Here is a 23387-nt window from a genome sequence, read left to right as displayed (position 1 = left end):
ACCGGCAGACGGGCGCTCGCCTCTCTCCGCCCAGGCCCCACGTGCGCGCGCGCTGGCGTGCTCTGCCCCGGAAGTGCTCGCGGCGCAAGGCCGGAAGTGCGCAGGCAGTGCTCGCGGCGGCGGCGACGGCGGCGGGAGGTTCGGTTGTCGCCCGTTGGCCGCGCGGCGCCGCGCTCGGCGGCCGCCATTGCAGGTCAGGCCGCGGGCGGGGGGCGCGGGAGGCCGCGGGGAGCGAGGGCCGAGCCGGGGATGCGGGCGAAGATGCGAGGGAGCGGGAAGCTAGGGAGCTGGGGCCGGGTGGGGCGCGCGGCTCGGGGAGAAAGAATGGCGAGCCGAGGGGCGGGGAGCGGCGGGCGGGGGAGGGGCGGCCGGGAAGGGGGAGGGGAGGGAAGGGGGAGGGCCGCGCAGAGGTGGAGGCGAACCAGAGAGCCCCCCGGGGTAGGAGGGCCGAAGGGAGCGGTGTGGAGACTGAAGGCCGAGGGAAGGAAGGGAGCGAGCGGGGCGGAGCGGGAGAAGGGCGGAAAGGGTGGCCAAGCGCGGGCGGAGGACGGAGAAGGGGGCGGCGCGGGCCGGAACCTCGAGGTGTGTGCGGGAAGGGCCTCTTCCCGGGGTGGGGAGGGAACCCAGCACGCGAGGCTTGCGGGAGCAGGGTAGAACTGGAACCCAGGAAGTAGCGGGAATATCAGGAAGGGGATTTCGTGGGGGTGGGGGGGGGGGTGGGACTGTGAGGTTTGTTCAAGGGGACATTTTAAATCGTGGTGGGGAGGCTGCTGGGAGAGGTAATTTGGAGGGTGGTTGGAAGGAAGAGACAGTCTGGAGAGTGATCCCAGTTCTTTTGTGGGCGGAGTGAGAGATGAGAGAAGAGTGGAGCGTGGTTCTGGAGGAGCGAAGTACTTGAGAATTGAGGGGGGAACAAGGAACAATTTGGAGAATGAGGGTGATAGAGAATGTTTAAAGAGTGATATTTGGGAGCAGGGTTAACGGTTTGGAAGATCACTCCAGTGGGGGGTGTGGAGGAAGGCAGTTGAAAGAATAATTTCCTTGGGAGATAAGAGGAGTTAAACAGCTTGGTAAGAGGTCCCAGCGAAAGTCGGGGTAATTTGGAGGGGGTTGGGGAAGAGAGGGGAAGCGGACTGTGAAGTCCCAGAAAGTGGGCCGGACTAGAAATAGGAAGTGCTTGTAGATCAAACTGGAGGAATGGGAGGGGGCCAGGGGAGAGGGTGGAGAAGATGGGGGCCAGTGGGAGGAGAATCCAGGATTGAGAGAGACCTCAAGCAGGGCTAGAAAGGAAGGGGCTTTGGGGGGGATAGGGTGCCACCGCAGTAAGAGGAGGAAGGGTTGAGGAGGGTTGCAGAGTAGCAGAAGATGGAGAAAACTGGAGTAACTCAGATCGACTGAAGCCATCTTTTCCTCTCATTGTCAACAAATACCAGTAATTGATTCCCTCCATCATGGGAATCCTAAAATGTGACGGGAAAGTACCACGTGTATGCATAGTATCCACACACGTTTTTGAACATCCTCTTCACTAATGAAAAGTTTGGAAGCATTCAGTTCCACCTACTCTCCATATCCCCATTTTGGGGAGCAAGCTTCTCATTTAGAATTTTAGCGCTTAGTGACATAAGCCTGTCGAGACAAGATCCCCTTTGAAACTTAGACTATTCCCCTCAGTCACAAAACCACAATAACACTGCTAATAAAAATAATTTGTATTCAGTTGTATATAAAACTTCCGGAGTTGTTCATTTGGTGGAAAGGCACACAGAAATAGTCATGTTTAAAGAAAAAACCTTCCAGTACTTGATCCCTGAAGCAGTTTGGTGAACCCTGACTGCTGTGTTTGAATTGTTCTCCCATTATGTAAACATAATTTTATTCTGATGATCTGCTTTTATAGGATGTTTCAGTCCACTACAAACATTAAAATAATAGTTATACAGTGTAGTATTAAGACATTTCGTTGGTTGTATAAAGAAAATGCCATATTCCTCCAGGTAATCAATAGCTTGATCCTAAAGGCGTACCATGTGTTAGGCACTGTGCTGAGAACATTACATTCCTAACCTCATTTAATTCTCACAGCATCCCTTTGAGATAGATTTTTTTTTTATGCCTGGCTTATTGATGGGCAAACTGAGACTTGAGGTTAAATTACCCCCGTCACACGTGGGATAAGTGGCAGAAACACAGAATCCAGATCTGACAACTTGAGTTCTTACTGTATCCCTAAAGACAAAGAATAGCCCCTGGGACCAGATAAGAACTCAGTAAATGCTGACTGTTGGCCTAGCACTTTGTAAACTTTTTGTCATGTATTTAATTTTTAAAAATAAAAAATTTTTTAAATTAAGAATTTTAAAGTTAAAGCTTTTATTCCTTTTCTTAAAAGCTTAAAATACAAGTTGAAAGGTTCTAATGAAAATAATTTGTAAAACATTGTTTAGCTCTAGTAAAGTGTAATTATTTATAGTTAGGTTAAGCCATTGAGTCAAAGCCCCTTGTTTCAGTAAAAGCTGTATGTTCTTTTTAATTGGATACGTACCACACTTTGTTCTGCCTCATTTTATTTTGGGGGCAGTTACTGTTAGGAGGATCATTGCTTATACTGTTCTCTATAAGACATTCGTAATCTTTTAACAATTTAACATATAGCAATTCAAAAACCAAAAGATAAGAGAATTAAATTTTGTCAGAGATCAAAATGAATCAGTGACAAAGAATGTTCTCTATTCTCTTGGCTTGTTTTGCCTTAGCTGAGGAACAGAAGTTTAGGGTAAAGTTTTGAATCCTGGAGGTAACACTGAGTAGATTTCTAGAGATTTCAGAAACCTAAATCTCATCAGTTGGATGTGACAACAAGCAGGCTTATTGTTTAACTGCCTACCTCACAGATAGATTAGCTACTTTGATGGCAGGTTATAAGATATTCCCCCATAGGTTACTTATTTACCATTTTGTAAGAGATGCTGTGAGAAAGGCTAATATTTGTAAAGCAATCAGAAGTTTCCTACTGAAGTACTGCATGAGAGGGGGCTGTGAGGACTGCAGGAGAGGCCATGTCGTAGAGGAGTTAGGGTTCACATCCCAGCTCTACCACTTACTAGCTGTGTGACCAGTTACTTAACCTTTAGCTTTTCTAAGCTTGTTTTCTCATCTGTAAAATGGGAGTAATAAGACAGTGCCTACATCATAGGATTGTTTTTAGGATGAAATGAGAGAATCCAGATAAGTCTTCAAAAAAGTTTAGTTATGTGAGAAATGAAGCTTTTTGTATTATAAAAATAACACTCTGCCTAGACTTTTCTTCCTTCTTAAGAAACTGTAGTGGCACTTTGATTTTTCAAGTTTTTAATAATTTAATAGTAGCTAACTTCAAAATAGAGATAGAAGCCAAATGGCAGTAAAATAAGGTGTATCCTAGATTGTTCTGATTCCAGTCAAACCTTTGGGGTTTTGATCAGGGTTCCCCTTGTGGGTCTGGATTGGTTCTGAGAATGCTGGTTCCTTTGCTGCTCTGTGGTTTGTTCAGGGGTCCTGAAGACGTCTGGAACACTGGCCTGAGAAGCAACAGTGTCTTGACTTTACCCAGGACCTCCAAACTAACACCAGGTCTTAAGACTGGGGATGATCTGGGGCAACCCTAGATAAGTATCATTTTTGGAAATTTTGAGGGCCTTTTTTTTTTTTAAGAGCAAAAATTAGGAGTTAAAATGTGCAAATTTAAATTTTAAAAAAAGTTTCCTGTACAGAGCTAAAGTCACTTGACTAAGTTAGGAATATAAAACTTATGTATCATTTGTTTAGCTTTGTGAAGTCCCAGAAAAACTGAGTAGAAAATATTCCCCCTTTTTATGAGATGAGGAGGGTAGTCAGAATAATTCATTGCAGAGAAAGAGGTTTGGTTTTTTCCACACCTTCCCATCTCTCCAAGTCCACGCTCTAGTTGTGTCCTCTGAGATTCCACTCTGAAATAGAATGAATTGAAACATCTTTTTGAAAATTCACAGAAATTTCTTCCTGGCTCTCCAGTTACATTGTTAACTTGGAATTATTCCTGTCCAAAGACAAATTAGCTGGTCCTGGTCAAATCTAGGATTAATCTCAAGGTTCTTGAGAGAGAGAGGTCTGGGTGAGCTCTTGCATTGACTCCTTTTGGTTTCATGATTTGTTATAATGTATTCATCATACTGTGCCTTCAGATGTTGCTCTTGATAAAGCTGCAGTTTCTACAAAAGCATTATCTTAGAACAAACATGTAGAAATTGTTCTAGTTGTCTTTAAGTAGTGTTGGAGTGAGTTGAGATTGGAGACTTAGAAATCTTTTTGTTATACAGAAAATTTTCATTGTGGTGATATATTTGTTATTACTAATAGGATTTGATTTGTATTTTGCTTCTTCACCTCTTCTACTTTTTCTGCCTACTCTCAAGGGGATAGGGCTGCATGTTCTCATATCCTTTTTGGTCAGCTCCACACTAAGTAAAAAGAAGTCTTCCCTGTCACATGTATCAGGTGTGTCCTTAGTGAAGTACCCAGGTATACCTACGTACTCTGATGCTGGAACAGTTCCCTAGAATAGTAATCTGAAAGAGCAAGAAAAGGAATAATAGGATTCAGGTGATAGGATATTTTAACGCACTAAAGTAGAATTTCTTTTTTTTTTTTAAAGATTTTTTTTTTTTGCTGCTTTTTCTCCCCAAAGCCCCCCGGTACATAGTTGTATATTCTTGGTTGTGGGTCCATCTAGTTATGGTATGTGGGACGCTGCCTCAGCGTGGTTTGATGAGCAGTGCCATGTCCGCGCCCAGGATTCGAACCAACGAAACACTGGGCCGCTTGCAGTGGAGCGCGCGAACTTTACCACTGGGCCACGGGGCCAGCCCCTAAAGTAGAATTTCTAAATTCAATAAAGGGATGCCTTTCCCTCTGTTTCTTACTAACTTGGTGAATATACCTTCATGTGCATAAATGTGGCCAGGTCAGTCATTTATATTCGCATCTGCAGCATCTCAGTAGGTCTAGCACAACTTTTTACCAGCCTGACTGGGTATAGCAGCAGAATGGTGAGGTTGTAGGCCACAGAATACTTATTTTCAGGAGTATTTCTAGATGTCTGCCAGTATCAATAGCTGTGCTCAGGCAGGGCCTCCTACATAAGTGGGTAAAGCTATTTGTGCTCATTGAAGTACCAGGAATTAGTATGCAAGTACAGCCACTCTGATCCAACTACCAAGCATTTGTTTTCCTTTGCCCACTTAGACCACTGTTCTCAATTCCTCTTCTAACAGGAAACTGTCCAGGAAATGGGGAATGTACTGAAAATATTTCTGCATCCCTTTTTCCTAAACAATCCACACATGCCCATTCTGAAACATGTGGTCAGAAGCCTTAAAGATTGATCTTCCTTGCTGTAATCTTTCTAGAACATGGGTATCTGTGTGAACACTTTCTTGCTTCTCCGAAACCACCTGTATTTTACTATAACTTACATCCATCAAGGAAAATATGCTGCCTCATCAGTCATCAAAAGCTTATTTACAAGAATCCCTTCTCAATCTATGCATTGATTAACCTTTAGAAACAAGTTAAAGATCTTTAAAGCATTTTTTGCGTATTTTATATTTAATCTTTGTAATAGTTTAATGAGTCAGATAATCTAGGTCTTGGCCCCACAGTCATTAAGTGGCTTGTATATGATGACACAGTAAAGAGTTCCACACTTACAGGCTGGAACCTGAATTTAGGCCTTCTGATTTTAAATTATCATTTCTTCTTGAAGAAACCCAGAAGAGAAGAATTGTGAAAGTGCCTTTGGCGGTTCTCTTGATAGTGGTGGTGGGGCCTCTTCATCTGTCAGAACACCTTGGCCCTCCTGAGCTAGTTTATTACCTGTTCTCAGGTGGTGCCATAACCGGTGCTGCTGCAGAAGCAGCAGCGTATTCTAGGATGCCTTCTTGATTCCCCTTTGCCTTTTGGACCAGTTCTTGCATGTACACAGTGCCTCCCTGATGCCTTGTTGCCTTTTCATTCTCTGGCACTTGGATTTCTCCTCTGGGAGGGCAGAACTGGATAGTCATTATCAATGTAGATAAAGTCAGATGGCCTAGGTTCTTATGCTGGCTCTACCACATGCCAACTGTGTGTATCACATACAAGCAAGTGTATCCCTGTGTAGCCTTACCTGCAAAATAGGGATAAGTACCTATCTCATAGAGTTCTCACAGTGACTGAATAAGACAGTAGCCATGTATATGCACAGCGTCTGATTCATAGTAAAAAGTCAAAAAATATTAGCTGCTCTTTATATTTGAATTTGAAGTCCAGTGAATTGACCAACCTCACGTTCCCAAAGTATGTTTGGTACTCAAAAGTAGAGGTTCTGCCTTTCTCTAAAGCTGCTGGCACTATCCTTTCCCTGGAGATCCAAAATGAAGATTAACATATCAGTAAAGAAACCTATTTAACTTTTTAATCAGGTGCTTGCTAAGCTTGAGCACAATTAGAATACCTATTAGCTTGCTATACTACGGTTAATAAACACTGGACTAATAACCTTCCACTAAGCTCCATCTGTTCATTGGAGAGACTTATACAGAAGCTGTAGTTTAGATTCCCCCATCCCCACAGTTCCCCATGAATCTGTCCTTCCTAGAAAGACAAGTACGAGGGAGGCCAGTTGTTTCAGGCAAAAATGTCCCCTTTTAACTCATTCTTGTAGAGTACTACAAATTTGCCACTAGGTGGTGCTCTTGTATAAAATGAAAGTTGATTAGCGTCACGGTATTTTAGTACCTAAGTGAAAGATGGTCGAAGTGTTGTGAGTCACGTCGTCGTTTGAAGGGCTTTCTCAGTTCTCTTGGCTTTTAGTTAAAGGAGGTCCTCTGAACTTTGAAATACAAGATAAACTAAGTGGTAGTTGTGAAGTTTATATCATCATCAAAGAGAAAAGTAATATCTAAAAGAATAGTAATTTAGAAATATGCCAAATGGAAAATAGAATATTCTTGAGAAAGGCGAGTTAGCATAGTGCTCAAGAGTGTGGGCTCTGTAGTGTATGTCTTTGGTTCACATCCTGGCTCTTTGACTAGTAGCTGTGTGACCTTAAACACAATCGTGATACCTGTTAACTTTCCACACTGTAGTTGACCTTTGGTGATCTTAAGCAATCTTATATGTATGGTATCAATTAAAAAAATGTACACCTTAAGAATTGTTAGGGGAATAAAATGTATCTAAAGCACTTAGAAAAGTATCTAGCACACAGTCAGTGATAAATATTAGTTATCATTATTATTGTCCTAAATCTCTTTTTTTTCCTCTACAGCTTATTTTCAGTTGCTTTTTAAAGACGGAAAGCTCATGGTACAAATTGTTATTTCCAGGTGAGTACATTTTGAGACTCTCTTATTTAGCTTGAACGGTTAGGGCTATATAAGTTTGACGTTTTCCTTGAAGAAATGGGGTCCTCAGGTGCATCTTGCACAAATCCTCGCATTTCAATTCTAGTTCAGTGCCTAGCACTGCCCAGCTTCCCAAGAACTTGTGCTCAACAAAGAGTTCCTTTGGGCCTTGAATGGTGGTGTAGGACACTATTCATCCTTCACCCCTCAAAAATATTGTAACCGCCAGCCCTTTGCTTGCAGTGCTGGGGCTGGAGGCCTGGCAGAATGGGTGCTGATGGAGCTACAGGGGGAGATCGAGGCTCGCTACAGCACTGGATTAGCTGGAAACCTCCTGGGAGACCTACATTACACCACTGAGGTGAGGGGGCTTTTCTTTCCCTGCCTAATGCCTCAGGAAAGCAAGCTACACCAAGGTGGTGCTCCCAGGACCCAGAGTGAGGACTGCCCTCAGGTTTGTTATTCAAGGTCTAGCTAATCTGCTAAGCTATCTGCTTGTTCTCCCCCTCCCTCTGTAGTAGCAGGGAAATTTAGCTCTGGGGAATCTGGAAAGGTCATAGTTCTAAAATTGGAAATTCTTTTACCTGGGGCTAGAAAGAGTAAAAAGGGCATGAGGGTGGGTTGTTCATTGTGGTTGCTCAACAATGGTAGAGCCAGACCAGGGAGTGGAGGTGCCAGCATTGTCTGCCAAGAGCATCTCTAGAAGGCACTTGAGTGTTAAGACCTTGCCCTGAACCTTAGGCATCTCATTCTTGTTCTGCCAAAGGGAATCCCTGTGCTGATCGTGGGGCATCATATCCTGTATGGGAAGATCATCCACCTGGAGAAACCTTTTGCTGTCCTTGTCAAACACACTCCTGGGGAGCAGGACTGTGATGAGCTTGGCTGTGAGACTGGCACCCGGTACCTGGTGACAGCACTCATCAAAAACAAGATCCTTTTCAAAACTCGCCCCAAGCCCATTATCACCAACGTCCCCAAGAAAGCATGAAAGAACCCCGGATTTTCCCTAGAGAGCGGCCAACTCCTTGGACTCGTGCTCCGCTGCCACCTCGAGGACGGCTTGACAGTTCCCTGGGACCACAGGGGGGTCCTGTTCTAAACACAGGCCACCCACTGGGCATGAACTCGGATCCTTTCCTTATGGCAACCAGTTCTCTTGGAGGAAATCTGGCCCCATTTCCAAGGAACCCATCTCCTTTTCCAACTTCATCAGGCTCACTGGCTTCAAATCCAGCACCTTTCCCTGCTGGTGCTCGAGACCCAAGCATGGCAACTTTTCCAAGAGGGATGAATCCCACTGGCACAGGTGCAGTTTCTTTCCCAAGGCCAGGTGGCCTCTTAGGCCCAGCCCCAGGGCCAGCTCTAAACCCTAGAGCAGGAGCTCTTCCAGGCCCAGGGCCTCTCTCTAACCCGAGGTTAGGGGGTCTCCCAGGACCAGGTCCTATGTCCAACCCAAGGGCAGGTGGTCTCCTGGGAACAGGTCCTGACCCCAGAAGTGGTGGCCCCATGGGTCCTGGATCTGGACCTAACCTGAGAGCAGGTGTCCTGTTGACTTCTGGGAATGGTCCTCCCAATCCTAGGCCCGTTGGCCTGGGCCCTGGACCAAGTCCCAATCTAAGATCAGGCTTTGTAGGTACAAATCCTGGCCCAAGGTCAGGTATGTTTCCAGGCCCAGGCCTTGGGCCCAACCCAAGAGCAAGTGGCCTGGGCCCAGGCCTTGGGCCAAACCCAAGGGGAGGTGGCCTTGGCCCAGGGTCTAATGTGGACACCAGAGCGAGTGGCCTCTTAGGCACAGGATCTGGTCTTAACTTAAGAATGGCTGGACCTCAAGGCCTAGATCTTGCTCCCATTCTAAGAGCAGCAGGTCTTCTAGGAGCAAATTCAGCTTCTTTTTCACAGGCTTCTGGAAACATGGGCACAAGCCCATCCTCCATGGCAAGAATACCTGGCCCCATAGGCCCAAACTCTGGTCCTGGCTCTCGGGGAATTGGCCTTCCAGCGCCAAATCCATCTCCCATGTCAAGGGCTCCTGGCCCCATAGGGCCTAATTCAGCTCATTTTTCAAGGCCAGCTGGCCCCATGGGGGTAAATGCTAATCCCTTCCCAAGGGGGACAGGTTCAGGGGGACTGAACCCAGCTGCTTTCTCTCAGTCTTCTGGCACATTGGCTTCAAACCCAACTACCTTCCAGAGGTCTGCCAGCCTCCAGGGCTCAAGTCCAGCAATTTTCCCAAGAGCCTCTGGGCCACTAGGCCCCAACCCAGCTAACTTCCCAAGGGCCACTGGCTTACAGGGTCCAAGTCCAGCTACCTTCCCAAGGTCTACTGGTCCATTAGGCCCTGGTCAGGTTACCTTCCCCAGGTCAGCTCCTGGGCCCCTGGGCTCTTCTCCAGCAGGCCCTGTGGGTATCAACCCAGCACCTTTTGCAAGGCCAACTGGGACTCTGGGTCTAAACCCAGCTTCTTTTCCAAGGATGAATGGCCCTGTAGGCAAGACTTTAGTCCCATTTCCTAGAGTGGGGAGCCTCCCTGGCACAAACCCAGCTGCTTTCCCGAGACCAGGGGGTCCAATGGCTGCAATGTACCCAAATGGAATGTTACCCCCTTAAATAAACACCGTTTTCTCTCCAGGACCACCTTGGTTTCCAGTAACCGTGGTTCTGGGCAGGGTAAGAGGGTAGACATGGAGCTACCGTCTGAAGTACATAGCTGGGGCTCAAGTTCAAATGAGCCAACTTTTTCCTCTGCTTCTTTCTTGACTGAAGGTGAAATGTTATTGTGGGACATGGACTATGGCAGGTGGGAATGATCCTGGCCTTGACAGAAAGGATCTCCAGCCTTCCAGAAGCCTGCAGTGTTTTTGTCCCACAGCTTTCTGCCCCTTGTTTCTCACTAGTTTCTTGAATTGTTCTTGTGGACTTTTCCTCAGGGATACATTGGCCTGCAGGTCCCAATTCATATGTAGTCCCCTGCTCAGCACTGGAGAATCAGCTCACTGCTCTCTAGAAATGTTGTGTTGGTGAACGGACCATGCTTCAGCAGCTCTGACCTGGGCACCTTGGACCTGGGCATCCTCTACTGCCATACCTTTCCCTGGGGGCTTGAACACAGAACAGGGAGGTGGGCAACCACTTCAAAGACCCACCAAATACAATTTCAGCTTGACTGATTGGGCCCGCAGCTGCCTTCTCCTGGGACTTAGAGGAGGCCAGAGTCAAGGCTCTACTCATCCAGCTCCCTCTCCACTGGTACTCCCAATCAAAGAACCTCAAAATTTAAACTGATGTGGATGGGAATACGGGAATTGGGTTGGGGTGGGGTGGGGGGATGAAGGGGAGAAATCACTGTGCTTCGTTCAGCCTGACGTGAAAGGATGGTTGGTGTTTTTCCTGCATTGTATCTTTTCTTACTGTTTAATAAATGGGATGAGAGGGCCACTGATGTCACTCCATTTTGTTACCTGTTCTACAGGGAAGGAAGTTTACCCACTGCTTTTCATTGTTTTAGCTTGGCCACAATCCTACATTATCTGCCAGATGAAATGTTTTCACTCAAAGAGGAAGCACGCTTTGGTTTTTAGCCTTAGCTAGGGCTCACTCATCTGCCAGTAATTTCACCAAAGACCCTGCCCGCCCTCTACAGTGAAAGTTAAGCCACCATAGGTGTGCAGTCATCAAGGTGGGCTACTGTGTTCCCCAGGTCTGGAAGCAGCTGTGATAACTTACCCTGCTTCTGAGTTCCACGGGAATTACCTTGCAAACCTATATTTCTATCTCAAGTGCCTCTTTTGAAACTGGACTAAAGAGCTAGCTTTCATTAAGTACAAAGAGGGAGGAAGTAGCTCAGATACCAGCATTATGTGTGAATCTTTCTTTATTTTGACAAATAAGTGCAGTATAAAAAATTTGACCTGAAAAGTAAAAAAAACAGGTAAAAATAAATATGTTTACAAATTATTGTAGAAATAATACAAAAGAGGGTTAAAATTCTCAGTGAGGAAAAACCAAAATATGTCCAATTGTATAAAGGCTCTTCCCTTGCAAGAAACGGGGATAAAGCGGTTTGGTTTCGCTGCTGAAAAACGTATAAAATAACTTAGAAAAACCTGTCGAGGTCAAATGTTGTGAGCCCACTACTTACACCTGCCTATTCTTGATCTGAGGAAAATTGATGACCACAGTGCAAGGCAGAGCTGATGGGAGGACAGCCAGGAGTTCTCCATCTGGGAGTCCATCCTACATTAACCTTCAAGTAAAAGCTGAAGAAAAACAAGCCCTTAGTCAAGTCTGAGCTCTGCCGTTGGCCGACCGGATTTCCTCCATTGTAGTGCTCAAAATAGTTTACTTCTTGGCCAGCAAAAACACGGGAGAGCCTGGAACAACTGCCTTCAGCAAATGCCTGCTGCCTCTTCCCAGCTTCGTGGATTGGGCCCAACATCAACCAGCAGTCTTATCAGAAACTCAAGGTCTGTGTGAGGCAGCAATGTTGGCTGCACCTGGAAAACCTTTGTATTCATGGGAGATGAAGGAAAGCACCAGGGTTTGCCAATCAGTGGCTCAGAGCACACTTTGTTCCTTGGTAGGAAGCACCTGGGCACACCAGAGGCTTGCCCCGCAGCTACTCTCTACCGTAGTGCTGGTTCTGAGGGGTTAGCCAGCCCCTCTGAGAATGGATGTTGGGAGGCAGAGAGGGGAGGAGAGAGAGTAGGAGCAAGCAACCTCAAGTCAAAGGCTGTCAAGATCCCAGGTTTCAAACCCAAGAGCCGAGAACAGGCTGTGGATTGCAGATCTCTAGAAGATAGCCTTCCCTCACCCCCCAAAAAAGCAGAGGGGAATCAACAGCCTCGAGGCATTTGAACCATATGATTTAGGAACCAATTGTATCTCCGAGTTTGGTTTCTGGAAAGAAGCAAGCAGATACAGTAGTGACTTTCCACAACTTGGCTGTAAAAATTCCCTGGAGAAGCCACTGAGGAGAGTGGACAGTTGCACAGCTGGCCAGCTTGGATTTGAGGCTTCACTTAGGGAACACTGAAGAGCTTTCCATTAGAGATGATTGTCAAGAACTGTAGCCTGAAAGTCACACATACTACCCAACTGCCAAGGAATCTGTCCAAGCAGTTCCAAGATTGTAGCCAATTTGGTCAGAGGCTCCCAGTAGTTTTTCCCCCATGTGCTGAGGGTAGGCTTGCCTCTTGCAGAGGGGTCTCTGAAAGTCCAGGCTCTGCCTCACTTGCCACCTTGAAAAACTTACCCGATGAGGAGAAGGAGAATGGGAGAAGTGATGGCATCACCTTCAAGAAAGCCAAGTGAGGAGGTTTAGACTTAGAGTTGAATTTGAGAGGAATTCAGGAGCGTACAGGTTGAGATTCCTTTCTGAGCATGCTGGGGTCTAATATTCCTGGTGGATGACCAAAACATCTTATCTCCCCAGCAGAGATCACAGAAAAGCTAATGTAGACATCTGGGCAATTTCCAGGTGCAACGCACTCAGCCCAAGGCCTCCATACAGCCCATAGCCTTTAGCACCACCACCAATCTTTGTCCTCCTGGCAAACAGTCCTCTTCAAGATACATATATACACACTTAAAAACAATTCAGTGCTAACTCCCTGCTAGTTTGGCTCATCCTTGAGATGCTGAGATGTGGAATGGGGTACAACACATAATAAAGCACCATTCCTGGACCCTGTTTTCTGTTACCCAAAGATGAGGTTTCTGGGCCTTGTATGTCAGGCACAGTCTTATTGCATTGATAACTAGATTGAGGAAGGACACATTACTAGCTGGCCCAGTTCTCAGAAATTCTCCCACCACCTCTGGTTGTGCTCAGATAGACTAAGAGAACTCCTTCCTGCAGGCTGTCATTGCTGGCTTATCTATCAGAAGTTGCCACTGAATGGAACTTACTGTTTGGTTTAGCACACTTCTGAGTTCCCTCTGGATCCCTGGGGGGGAGGTGGAATCTTTCCCAGAGACCACTATGCATGCAGAGGCAAGCTGACAGGCAGCCTGAAAACATAAGTCTCTTGAGCCCCCCTGAGCTGGAATCGGTGTTGCCTCGTCTAAGCAGAACTGCCCCAGGCCATACTACAGTCACCATTCTTTGCACTTCAGATTTGTCCTTTGGACTGTTAAGAAACTAAAACAGCACTCCCTCCTCCCTCCCACCATGTCTTTTCTCTTCCATTCCCCTTCCCTCCCTTACCCATTGCACTTTACCCGCTTTGCTTGGGGCTACGTCACACCTCAGCAAAAGCTAAGCTATACTGCTCTGGCTTCTTCCCACATCTCCGGGCAATGATGGCCAGATACAACATGAGGAGGGCCACCCAGTAGCAGCCATACAGGATGGCCCCAGAGACAAGGAAAGCTAGCTCTGTCTCACTGAACAGATCCTGGCAATAAGCTGTATAGGCCAGCCCTCCCAGAAGGACTGCCACCCAGATGGACACAGGGATGAGGCCAATGAAGTTCACCACAATGGTTTTTCGGCCAGAGGTGCCCCAGCCAGACTTGTTGATGGTAGCGATGGCAAAGATCTTGGCTGGCAAGAGGCTGGACATATAGAGAAGGGAGTAGAGGGACATGAAGATCATCTCTGCATTGCCCCGAAGGAAGCAGGCATAGGTAGCCTTGATAATGCCCACCAGCTGCACCGTCAGCAAGAAGAGGAGAATGTTCCAGATGCGCCCACGGTAGAACAGCTGTATGACCGTGGCAATGAGGAAGAAGGGGAAGAAACCTGTGACCACTGATTCGTAGGTCATCCAGAGGTGGTGCTTATGGAACCACAGAGAGTTGTAGAGCCACTCTCGGAAGTAAGACTTGCTCCAGCGGGTCTGCTGGTTGAGCCACCGCAGGTATTTGGTGGGGGTCTCTGTGAGGCACTTGGAGCGGGCTGTATACTTAGTCCTATAGCCGAGGCTGAGGACTCGGTTGGTGAGGTGCCGGTCATCCCCAAAGCTGCACTTGCTGCCTAGGAACTTCTGGTGGTACCAGTCCTCCAGGAATTGCTGGAGGAGGCTGTTGCGGTACATGCCCAAGGGCCCGCTGATACACTGCACACAGCCAAAGTAGGACTGGCAGGCCCGCTCCACGTTGAAAGCCATCCAATACCGCACGCTGCTCAGGAAGGAGATCCACGAATCGTACTTGTTGAGGATCTGCAAGGGAATCAGAGATGCTAGGCCCCCTCACCTGAGGACGTGAGCCCCAGGAGACACCAGACACTATGAGGCCTCCTTTCCCTGAGTTCTGGAGCCCATTGCTTAAATCCCTGGCCATCAGTCCTAGCCCAGCCAGAGCTGGGAAGCCTGAGGCATAGAGGAGCCAGCTACACCTGGTTACTCTCCACAGCACCAGCCCCACCTCCACCGTGTCATCTGTACTGATTGTTCCAGTGAAGTTGCTCACAGTCAAAACCACCTTCCATTTCAGGAGGCAGCCTATGGCGGTGACAGAGAGAAGCGCTTGAGAAAGATGCAAAGCCAACACCCCAGCCACCTGTCCTGACCGTTCTGCAGTTGGAAAGCTTGGGAAGAGATGGTCTGCTGCCGGCAGTACCCGCAAGATCTGGCCCATCATTCTTACCATACTGCCCAGAGCTCTTCAGCACAACTTCCTAAGGGCAAGGGTATCTCAAGGGTCTAACTTTGGAGGTGCTTGCACCACCATGGGTCAAAAAGAAGGTATGCTCCAGGATCGATGGCCTCTGAATACTGTGCCCCTCCCAGCAACACAGGCTCTCTACGTATCTGTTAAGTGATTTTTCCCCCTCGGGTTGAAAAAGAGCAGGAAAAGGGTTGGATGACAAGTGAGCCCTTTGCTACCAATGACAGCTGTCAAAGAGGAACACCTAGCCCCCACCCTGGCCCAAAATACTAGGAAGTCAAGATGCCCATTTCCCAGCATATCCAGTGGATTAAGAAGCAGAAAGAGTCCAGACCCCCACCCCTAGGAATCCTTGGTTACTTCTTACTTGGACATCTCCCCCGACTCCCCCTACTTGAGGGTCCTCCTCCAGGACTCGAAGCATCTCAATGGTGCAGGCTGGATCCAGCACAGTGTCAGAGTCGCAGACCTGCAGAGGGAGTGCACTGTCAGCCCATTTTGACCTCAGGTCTGGGCACACACACACAGCACCCCAGGCTCACTGCCTGAGGGACATAACCCCCTTTCACATTCCAGCCAGTAGCAAAGAGATCTATGCCAAATAGAAGGGGTGTGATGAATAACAAAGGAAAGTAAGGAAAAGGAGAGTCCAGATAGCAGGCTTGACAGCCACTAGGCTGAGGGAGAAAGCCAGGAGACAGCCAGTCCCGGGCCTGGAGAAATGCTTAGCACTGGACAAGTTTTTAGCCCCTGTGGAGCCAGGCTCCTCACAGATGGTCTCAAAATATTTCTCTGGGGATCCTTGGGAAGAAAGGAGGAACAAGGCATTGAAATCAGATGACAGGCACAGTGGCTAGACAAGGCCAGCAGACACTCAGAGGGCCAAGAAATGGCTCTTGCCAGACACTACCACCCAAAGCTCTCCCATAAGATTATTAACAACATGGTCTTCCCCGTTTGAGCCTCTGGCATCTTGGACAACTCACAGCCTAAATGAAGGACATATCTACCCAGTTACAGGCCCCCCACTAACATGGCTGCCAGGCCAAGTCTGTAAGATCAGGCACAGTATGGCCAAGGGCTGCTCTCACCTGGATTCTACTGTGGATGGGCATGGAAACTGGCAAAAGTGCCTCCAATCAGACCCTGGATCATTTCCCACCTGCCCTTCTTCCCTAGGGAGGCTCATGGTCTGATTCTAACAGGTGGCCCCATTATTACTTAGATCTGGGCTATGAACACTTACCCTGGTGGCTGACCCTTGTCTGTTTTCTAGAAAATTACTGAGATGGTACAAAGAGCCCAGTTAACCATTGGGCAGGGGGATTGGTTTCCTGACCCCTGATAGAGCAAAGAACAGTATCCACAGATGAGCCCAAACCCTGTTCTGCAAAAGCTTAAAATCCTTTTAGTAAAGTTGCTAATTGAGAGCCCATTAGCCTGCAAGAAAGGGGGCTGCCTGCCATACCCCAGCCCTACACCCAGCTTTCCGCATGTTGGAAGACACAGTGGCCACAGACAAGCAGCAGTAGAAGGCTAAGGGGGAGCCAGGCAGAGCCATCACACCTGCTCCCTCCTACCTCCCCACTGACACATCCTTACATCCTCACCCAGGCTGGGAAGGTCCCAGGGAGCCTCAGGCCAGACTCCCAGAGCCTCCTCAGCTCACAGGCCGAGCTTCTCAGTGCTGCTGGTCTCACCTGCTTCCTGCCCTGACCCTAACCCATTCTTCATACTGCTTGCCTTCCTTCACTCCAGGGAGGCCTTTCTAGCTGAGCAGGGTTAGGGAAGTTAGAGCTCCTGGCTGCTTGGGTTTCCCCCACGGGCTGGGGCAGGGTTATCTCCCACAGAGGGAAAGGCACGCTCTCAACAGGGCTGTTGGAAGATAGGCCAAAATGCACTGACAGATCATTGACTCTAACTCAGGGCTACCCCAGGCAGTGAGCCCAGAGCCGTAAAGAGAAAGGCTGGCTCAGGTGTGTGAGCCTATTTGCTGATCCACCAGAACGCACAGGAAATGGTCAGGACAGGAGGATGTGGTAGAGCAGCTTTGGGGGCATCCCCTGCTTCTAGGGAGCAGATGACAGTCACTGTGGCTTGAGCGTGTTCCAGGGCTCAGAGCTTTTTCTAAGCCTGAGTCCCCAGGAAAGTTTCAAATGCCCCTCAACCCTAGGTGAACTGCAGAATCAAGAACTGCCTCACATCCCTCCCTTCAAGGCTGAGGAGGTCCTTGGGCCTAGGAAGACAGGAAAAAACAACTCTCATGTGAGAATGCAACTTCGAAAAAAGCCAAAAACATATCTGTAGCAAGCTAATTTTAGGTGAGTACGGTACATAAAATTTAAACATTGGAGTACTCAACATGCGGTCAGCAAGACTAAGCTGGCACACAGGCAGGCTGCTACCACAGCCCTGCTCACTCAGATGATGGGCAGAACGCTGTGGGATGTGCAAAGAAGGGCAGACACGGGAGTGGGCCAGAAATCTGGGGGCCTGGGCGTCCGTTTCTACTTGGTCCTGAACTGTGTGAGCTTTAATCACTCCTCTCTAGGTTTTGTTATTTGAAAATTGGCGCTGTGTTAACCTTATCAACCTAATACAATTTCCAGGCTGGTGTTGATGACTCCTTTGACTGGCAGCTGGGCAGGGTCTGTTCAGGGGCTGCAGACTCCGGCTGGGAGATGATTCGCACCTGGGTCCCTCCACCTCACAGACATGAAATTGACACCAGGAAGAGGAGGACTTTTTGGCCCATAACTAAAACAATATTTGAGTGCTTTGGAGCATGACTTCTTGTGCTCTTCACACTTCTTTATGAAGAGGCTCATCTTCTGTTGCCAATGGCCAGGCAGTTCTGCAGGATGGCTAAGGGCAGACTTGAAACAGACTGCCTGGGCTCAAATCCTGGCTCTGCACCTTACAGCTGTGTCACATTAGGCAAGTTACTTAGCCTCTCTGTGCTTCAGGCTCACCTTCCACGAGTGGAAATAACAGTATTTATCCCCTAGGAGTACTGAAGATTAAAAGAATATGTATGAACTGCCTACAACAGTGTCTGGTATGAAGTAAATGCTATACACCTGTTTGCCATTATTATTATTATTGGGATACCAGTCCAGAGACCTACCCAAAGTCACAGCCAAGTAATAGCAGAACCAGGAACAGCAGTACCAGTCCATCCATCTTTTCTGAGCTTGGGACTGCTGTTCAGAACCATTATGCCTTGTTGCCTTCTAATCTAGACTGGACCTAAAATTCCTGGAGGAGTATGCCTGGCTGCCTGGACACATCCACATGTCCACACACTCCTAGGGAGGCACCCTTACCTGGATGTAATCCACCGAATTGCCAAGGGCCTTGAAGGCTGTGTACATGACCTCTCGCTTGCCTCCCCACTTCTGCATGATGCACGAGAAGGTGCTGGCCCGCACCACATCCCGCACACGGTCCATGCCCGCCTGCAGGCTGGCTTCTGTCTCCCCCTCACCCGCCTCATGGAAGTTGCTGCGCCACACAAAGAAGCCGGCTTGCTCGGTGCCACCTAGCACCTCATGGAAGATGTCCAGCATGTAAGCGTCCTCCTGGCGATTGCCATCTACCACCATGACCACCTTGAGGTCAGGGAAGGCAATGCGCTGGGCCGAGCGCAGGCACTTGCGCAAGTAGTCGGGGTCCTCTTGGTATGCGGCGATGCAGAGTGCCACTGAGCGCTGCAGTGAGGAGGGTGGCTTCAGTGGCCGGCTGGCCCGCCGCATGCGCCGGTGCTCCAGGAAGGCAAACAGGCTCTGGATGAGCAGGTGCAGGCCCAGGATGGCACCGTACAGGCCGAAGGACAAGTAGTGCTTTTCTGTGTGGATGAACTGGTAGCCTGTCACGTAAGCTGCCAGGATGCCACCCAGCACTGCCAGGGCAAACAGGCTGGTGCCCACCACACGCAGGGCTATCGTCAGCTGCACCGGCATCTGGAGGGAGAAGGCAGATGTGGGGTCAGGCAGGAGGCAGCATCTCCAGTCAATGGGAGTGAGGGCATTTTCTCTGGGCTGGGCCCAGAATAGGGGAAACGACCCACTGATAAAAACCATTACCATTTATTGAGCTTGACTAAAACTGTTTATAGACTCAGAATCCAGACTTCTGGGTTCAAATCTCAGTTCTGCCACGTTGTGTGTGACTGTGTTCTGCCCCTTAGTTAATATCTGTAAAATGTGGATTGTAGCACTAACGTCGTAGCATCTCTGAGGGTTAAACGGGTTACCTATGTAAAGCACTTAAGTAGCATTTATTATTGTCAGACAAACCAAAGCCAGAGAGAGCATGTGATACCCAGGTGGTGGATGGCAGAAGTGGGATCTGCCTGACCCGAAGCTCTGCGAGGCGAGCTTCACAGAGGCGAGGCTGAGACAGCTCTGAGCGGCTGAGGGGCCAGGGGCAGGTGGGCGGCCTCTACCTGTACCCACTGGCGACTTGTGCTCTGGGAGGAGAATACACACCAGTAAAACAAGCCACCAATGTGGCCCCTGAAAGTGGGAGAGGAAAAGACAAGAAACAGCAGGAAACAAAGAGCTGCCAGGGGAAAAAAGAAGGAAACAGCTTCCCTTTCTCGAAACAGCAAAATTAGTGAGAGAAAGTTGTTCTGTGTTCTCTGCTTTCTTACCTTTTTCTCACTTACTTAAGAGTCAGGAAAGAAAGGGAAAGTGACCAGGAAAAGCAGACAAGGGAAAGAGGAGGAAATGAGCACTGGGGTGTGGACAGCCCTCCTGGAAGCCCAGCACTTGGGCGCCAGAGGGAACTGCAGCCAGTGCTGCAGCAGCCTGGAAGGGGGGGCTGCCCAGGAAGCCCCATCCACTTGGTCCTAGTGCCCGCATGGAATCTCTGTGCTCGTCCCCCTGCCCCGCCACTCCTGGAAATGCTGCCAGGTTTCATTTGCAACTAAGTCAGGGCTCCTAGCATCTGCCCAGTTGGAAACACTGTTTTAATGAAAACAGCCTAGCACTCGGCACCAGAAGACTTGTGCTTGAGACACAGCTCCGGACTTCCTGGCTGCCTGACCTTGCCCAAGTTCTCTGAGACTTAGTATCTCCCTAAGGAGGGGTTCCAGTGGATTCTTGCCCCACAGGTCTCAGGTAAATAATTTCACTGAAAATGGAAGCACTTTCAGCTCTGAAGGACAACCCAAGTGGGAAGGCTGATGGGGGAGGGAGGCAGGGCTGATGACAGCTCCCCACCCTCCATTCTGAGGCCTTCTCCCCATCTCTGCTCCTTGCCACTGCCTGACCTGGAGAATCCTGTTCCCACCACCACCCACCTTCTACAGACAATGAGGTCTCACTTCCAAGCTTGCTTCAACTCTAGGTCTCACTGAAGCCAACTCCCGAGCCCGACCCCAACACAAACACACCTTGTCAGGGGGAACTGTTCCCCTCCCACCTAGGAGGGGTGAGGGACACGCAGTCACTGCCTAGATCAGCCCGAGACTCAGGCACCAGCAGCATTCCAACAGCTTCGTCCGGAAAGTGCTTTTGGCAGCCTCACCTCTCCGGGAAGCTCGGCCTCCGGGCGCTCTGCCCCACCATCCCGGGGAGCTTGCCGGTGCTTCCTCTGCAGGACTCCCAGCCCTCCCTGGTTCCCCCCCACCCTGGCACGCACCTGCGGCACAGAGGCCCCCAGGCCCTGCATCCACCGCCCAGGAGCAACCCCCGCCCCCTTCTAGAGCTTACATGCTGAAGGGGCGCTGCGGGCAACGCTGGCCGCCTGCACTCTGGGAAAGAGCAGGGGGCGCCAGGCCAGCCCAGCAACCTGCCGGCCCTAGCGCCCCGCCTCGGTGCAGTCCCAGAGGCGGTGCCCACCAGGTTAATGCAGCCGGGAAGGCACTGGCCACGCTTCTCACCCCCGCCCGAGCCTCACCTTCTGGCAAAGGCGGCGTCGGCCACACCCACGTGCCGGTTTCCCACGACCCAGCCAGGAAGGAACGGAAAACCCAAGGAATCAGTCGGACTAGGCCCGGCTCATCCCCTCGGGGCCCCAGCTACCTTGGCAAAGTATGCCTGCAGACAAAGGCGGTATCCTCCGTGTCGCTAGCCCCCTCCTTTCCCTGGTGGGACCCTCCTTCCCCCGCTCAGGAATTGGAGGCATTGCCCCAGCACCCCTACCCCACAGAGGACCCAAGAAGGCCCCGCAGCTGGATACCCTGCGTGCAATGAGGCGGTGGGGCCGGCTCTGGCTAAGGCAACCCTGCCCAGACAGGGGGCTGTGTCACCCCAAGCCGAAGGAGAAGAGCCTCGGCCACCTCTTGCAGCCCCCTCACCGCCCTCTTCGATCAGAAGGGATGCACGAGAGCTCGGCCCTTGTAGGCTAACGCGCATCCGGCTTCAAGGACACCAGGTTGGGGGCGCTCCCTAAGACGGTCTTCACCCCCTTCCGCAGACGACGGAAGGAGAAAATCCCCAGCCAAGGACGCACGCCGCCAATCTACCCCCGAAACTTTGTGGGGCTGCCCAGTCTGCCGCCTCTCCAGCTGACAGGTGTGCCCTGCTGCGTAGCCCACACGCGGCGGGATGGAAACTTGCGCCCGGCTGCCCTCCCGGCCCCTCCGAGCCGGCAAGGGAAGGGGAGCCCAGGCCCGCGGATACGTGCGGCTGTGGCCCGGCTGACCCGCGGAACCGGGGCGCCGAGCATCTTGGTGCCTGGACAGATGCGAGCCCCCGGGCGGGCGTGGGGGAGGGAGAGACTCCAACCGGCCTCGTGCCCCCACCGTCGTCCGCCTCCTAATCCATTCACAAAACCGAAGCCGCAAGGGAGGAAGGGAGGAGAGGCTGGAGGAGCAGAGGATGGAGGAAGAAAGAGAGGAGGGGTCAGTGGGGAAGGGGCTGCAGGAACCGCCGCCGGGAAGCCTGGAGATGCCACAGCCCTCAGCCTGCCTCCCGGCGCTGGACGCGGCGCCCGCACGGCCGGGGGAGGGGTGGGGATCCGCGGGGCTCGCCAAGAGGCACCCCGGAGCCCTGCGCGCCCGGGTCCTCCGCGCAGTCCCCGCGTGGCCCGCCCCTCCGAGGCGGCCGGCCGGCCGAGCCCGCGCTCACCGTGCCGCTGCTGCCCGCGCTCCGGTGCTCAGCAGGCCCGCGGCGGCTCCATGCCCCTCCTCCCGCGCCTGGCCTCCGCCGCGCCTCGCTCCACCGTGCGCCGCCGCCGCGCGCTCCGACTGACGAGCGCCGGCCCCGCCGAGCCGCCTTTAAGTACCGAGCGCGTGTCCGCCGGGAGAGGCGCCCTCCTCCGGCCCTGGGGCCGAGAAAGTTGGGAAGAGTGGGAGGGCTCCCCCGAGGGAGCACCCCCTTCCCGGCTCGGCCGGAGGAAGCTCCACACGGCCGGCGCTCGGCGGGACGCCGGGTCGCGCCTGGACGCGGCTCCTCCTGGTCTCAGAGACTCGCGGGCTCTGCGCCCTCGGAAACCGGGTTTCTCCAACGAGGCGAAGGGCCGAGCTCCTCCGCGCTCGCCCCGGGGCCAGCTGCCCAGGGGGAGGCGGACATTGTGCTCAACCCAGAACCTGGAGGGTTGTTAACTTTCAATATAACCCGTAGGGACTCCCAAAATTGTTAGTCTCCGTTCCCCTCTCCCCGCGCCCCGCTCTCTAAGCCTCGAAACCTACTCACCCTGCAAAGCGGACGAGCGGATAGAAATCGTCCCCCGGTGCTGCACGCGGAGGGGCTGTTCGCTGTATGGAGCAACTCCCGAAACGCAAGACAGCAGAGCCTTCCAGCAAAAAGCGCAGAAGAGAATAATTGTCAAATAGAAAAGGACCGGTCAAAGAAGGTGTTAACAATTGTGACAAGCTTAGCTTTGAATTCCGCAGTGGGGCGCTGATGACTTTAAGGCTGTTTGAAAAAGCTGCAAATGGTTTTGCAGGAACCTTGGAAGTTCCGGTGTCTCAAAGCCAAAACCAATTCCCCCTCCTCCTTTTTACACCTTTCTTTCGGGCATCCATGATCTCCTACATTCCCAACTGACCTTATCGCCAGTGGTTTCCAGGTCCCTAGAAGGTGGTGCTAGACTTGGATGAGGTGGGGTGGGGTCGGGGAGAGTGGGGTGGGGTCGGGGAGAGTAGGGGGGGATGGGGAGAGGTGGGGTGGGGTCGGGGAGAGTAGGGTGGGATGGGGAGAGGTGGGGTGGGGTCGGGGAGAGTTGGGTGGGATGGGGAGAGGTGGGGTGGGGTCGGGGAGAGTAGGGTGGGGTGGGGTCGGGGAGAGTAGGGTGGGGTGGGGAGAGGTGGGGAGTTAGCGGAGGAAGCGAGTTTAGAATCAGCTGAACACACTGAGTATCTAAATCTCAGAAAAACTTGAAGAGAATTGATAAAGACTAGTAAAAAATGAATTTACATGT

General features: G+C 50.7%; 4 protein-coding genes and 1 long non-coding RNA gene across 6 annotated transcripts in view; 3 read left to right on the top strand and 2 right to left on the bottom strand.

Annotated features, from left to right (window-relative positions):
• UTP4 (UTP4 small subunit processome component) overlaps positions 1-190 on the bottom strand; it is a 33104-nt gene extending 32914 nt beyond the window's left edge. The window contains exon 1 of the mRNA XM_014827674.3: positions 3-190. The gene's annotated coding sequence lies outside the window, so the exon portion shown is untranslated. The remainder of the gene's footprint in view (positions 1-2) is intronic.
• On the top strand, positions 117-8394 carry CHTF8 (chromosome transmission fidelity factor 8). The gene is made up of 4 exons (XM_014827678.3): positions 117-193; positions 7328-7385; positions 7647-7764; positions 8170-8394. The coding sequence occupies exons 2-4, from the start codon at positions 7363-7365 to the stop codon at positions 8392-8394; spliced, it is 366 nt and encodes a 121-aa protein (XP_014683164.2). The 5' UTR covers positions 117-193; positions 7328-7362.
• On the top strand, positions 8391-10013 carry DERPC (DERPC proline and glycine rich nuclear protein). The gene has a single exon (XM_044761821.2). It carries the CDS (start codon positions 8391-8393, stop codon positions 10011-10013), a length of 1623 nt encoding a protein of 540 aa, XP_044617756.1.
• A 2882-nt stretch (positions 10014-12895) lies between these two features.
• HAS3 (hyaluronan synthase 3) lies at positions 12896-22853 on the bottom strand. 2 transcript variants are annotated; one of them, XM_044761820.2, is made up of 4 exons: positions 22661-22853; positions 18344-18979; positions 15385-15486; positions 12896-14569 (listed from the first exon to the last, which is right to left on the bottom strand). In XM_044761820.2, the coding sequence occupies exons 2-4, from the start codon at positions 18977-18979 to the stop codon at positions 13646-13648; spliced, it is 1662 nt and encodes a 553-aa protein (XP_044617755.1). In that variant the 5' UTR covers positions 22661-22853; the 3' UTR covers positions 12896-13645. The 2 variants fall into 2 exon arrangements, with proteins under 2 accessions (XP_044617755.1, XP_044617754.1); XM_044761819.2 differs by lacking the exon at positions 22661-22853 and adding an exon at positions 22094-22373.
• LOC123281893 (uncharacterized) lies at positions 14844-18344 on the top strand. Its single transcript, XR_006521690.2, has 3 exons — positions 14844-15094; positions 17191-17338; positions 17627-18344. It is a non-coding gene; the product is annotated as an uncharacterized lncRNA (long non-coding RNA).
• Positions 22854-23387: the final 534 nt, after the last annotated feature.

This window comes from Equus asinus, chromosome 28, assembly GCF_041296235.1.
Source record: "Equus asinus isolate D_3611 breed Donkey chromosome 28, EquAss-T2T_v2, whole genome shotgun sequence".
In the NCBI taxonomy this organism is placed as follows: domain Eukaryota; kingdom Metazoa; phylum Chordata; class Mammalia; order Perissodactyla; family Equidae; genus Equus; species Equus asinus.
Note: the sequence above shows the minus strand (reverse complement) of the source record. Positions and strands in the feature narration are given on the sequence as shown.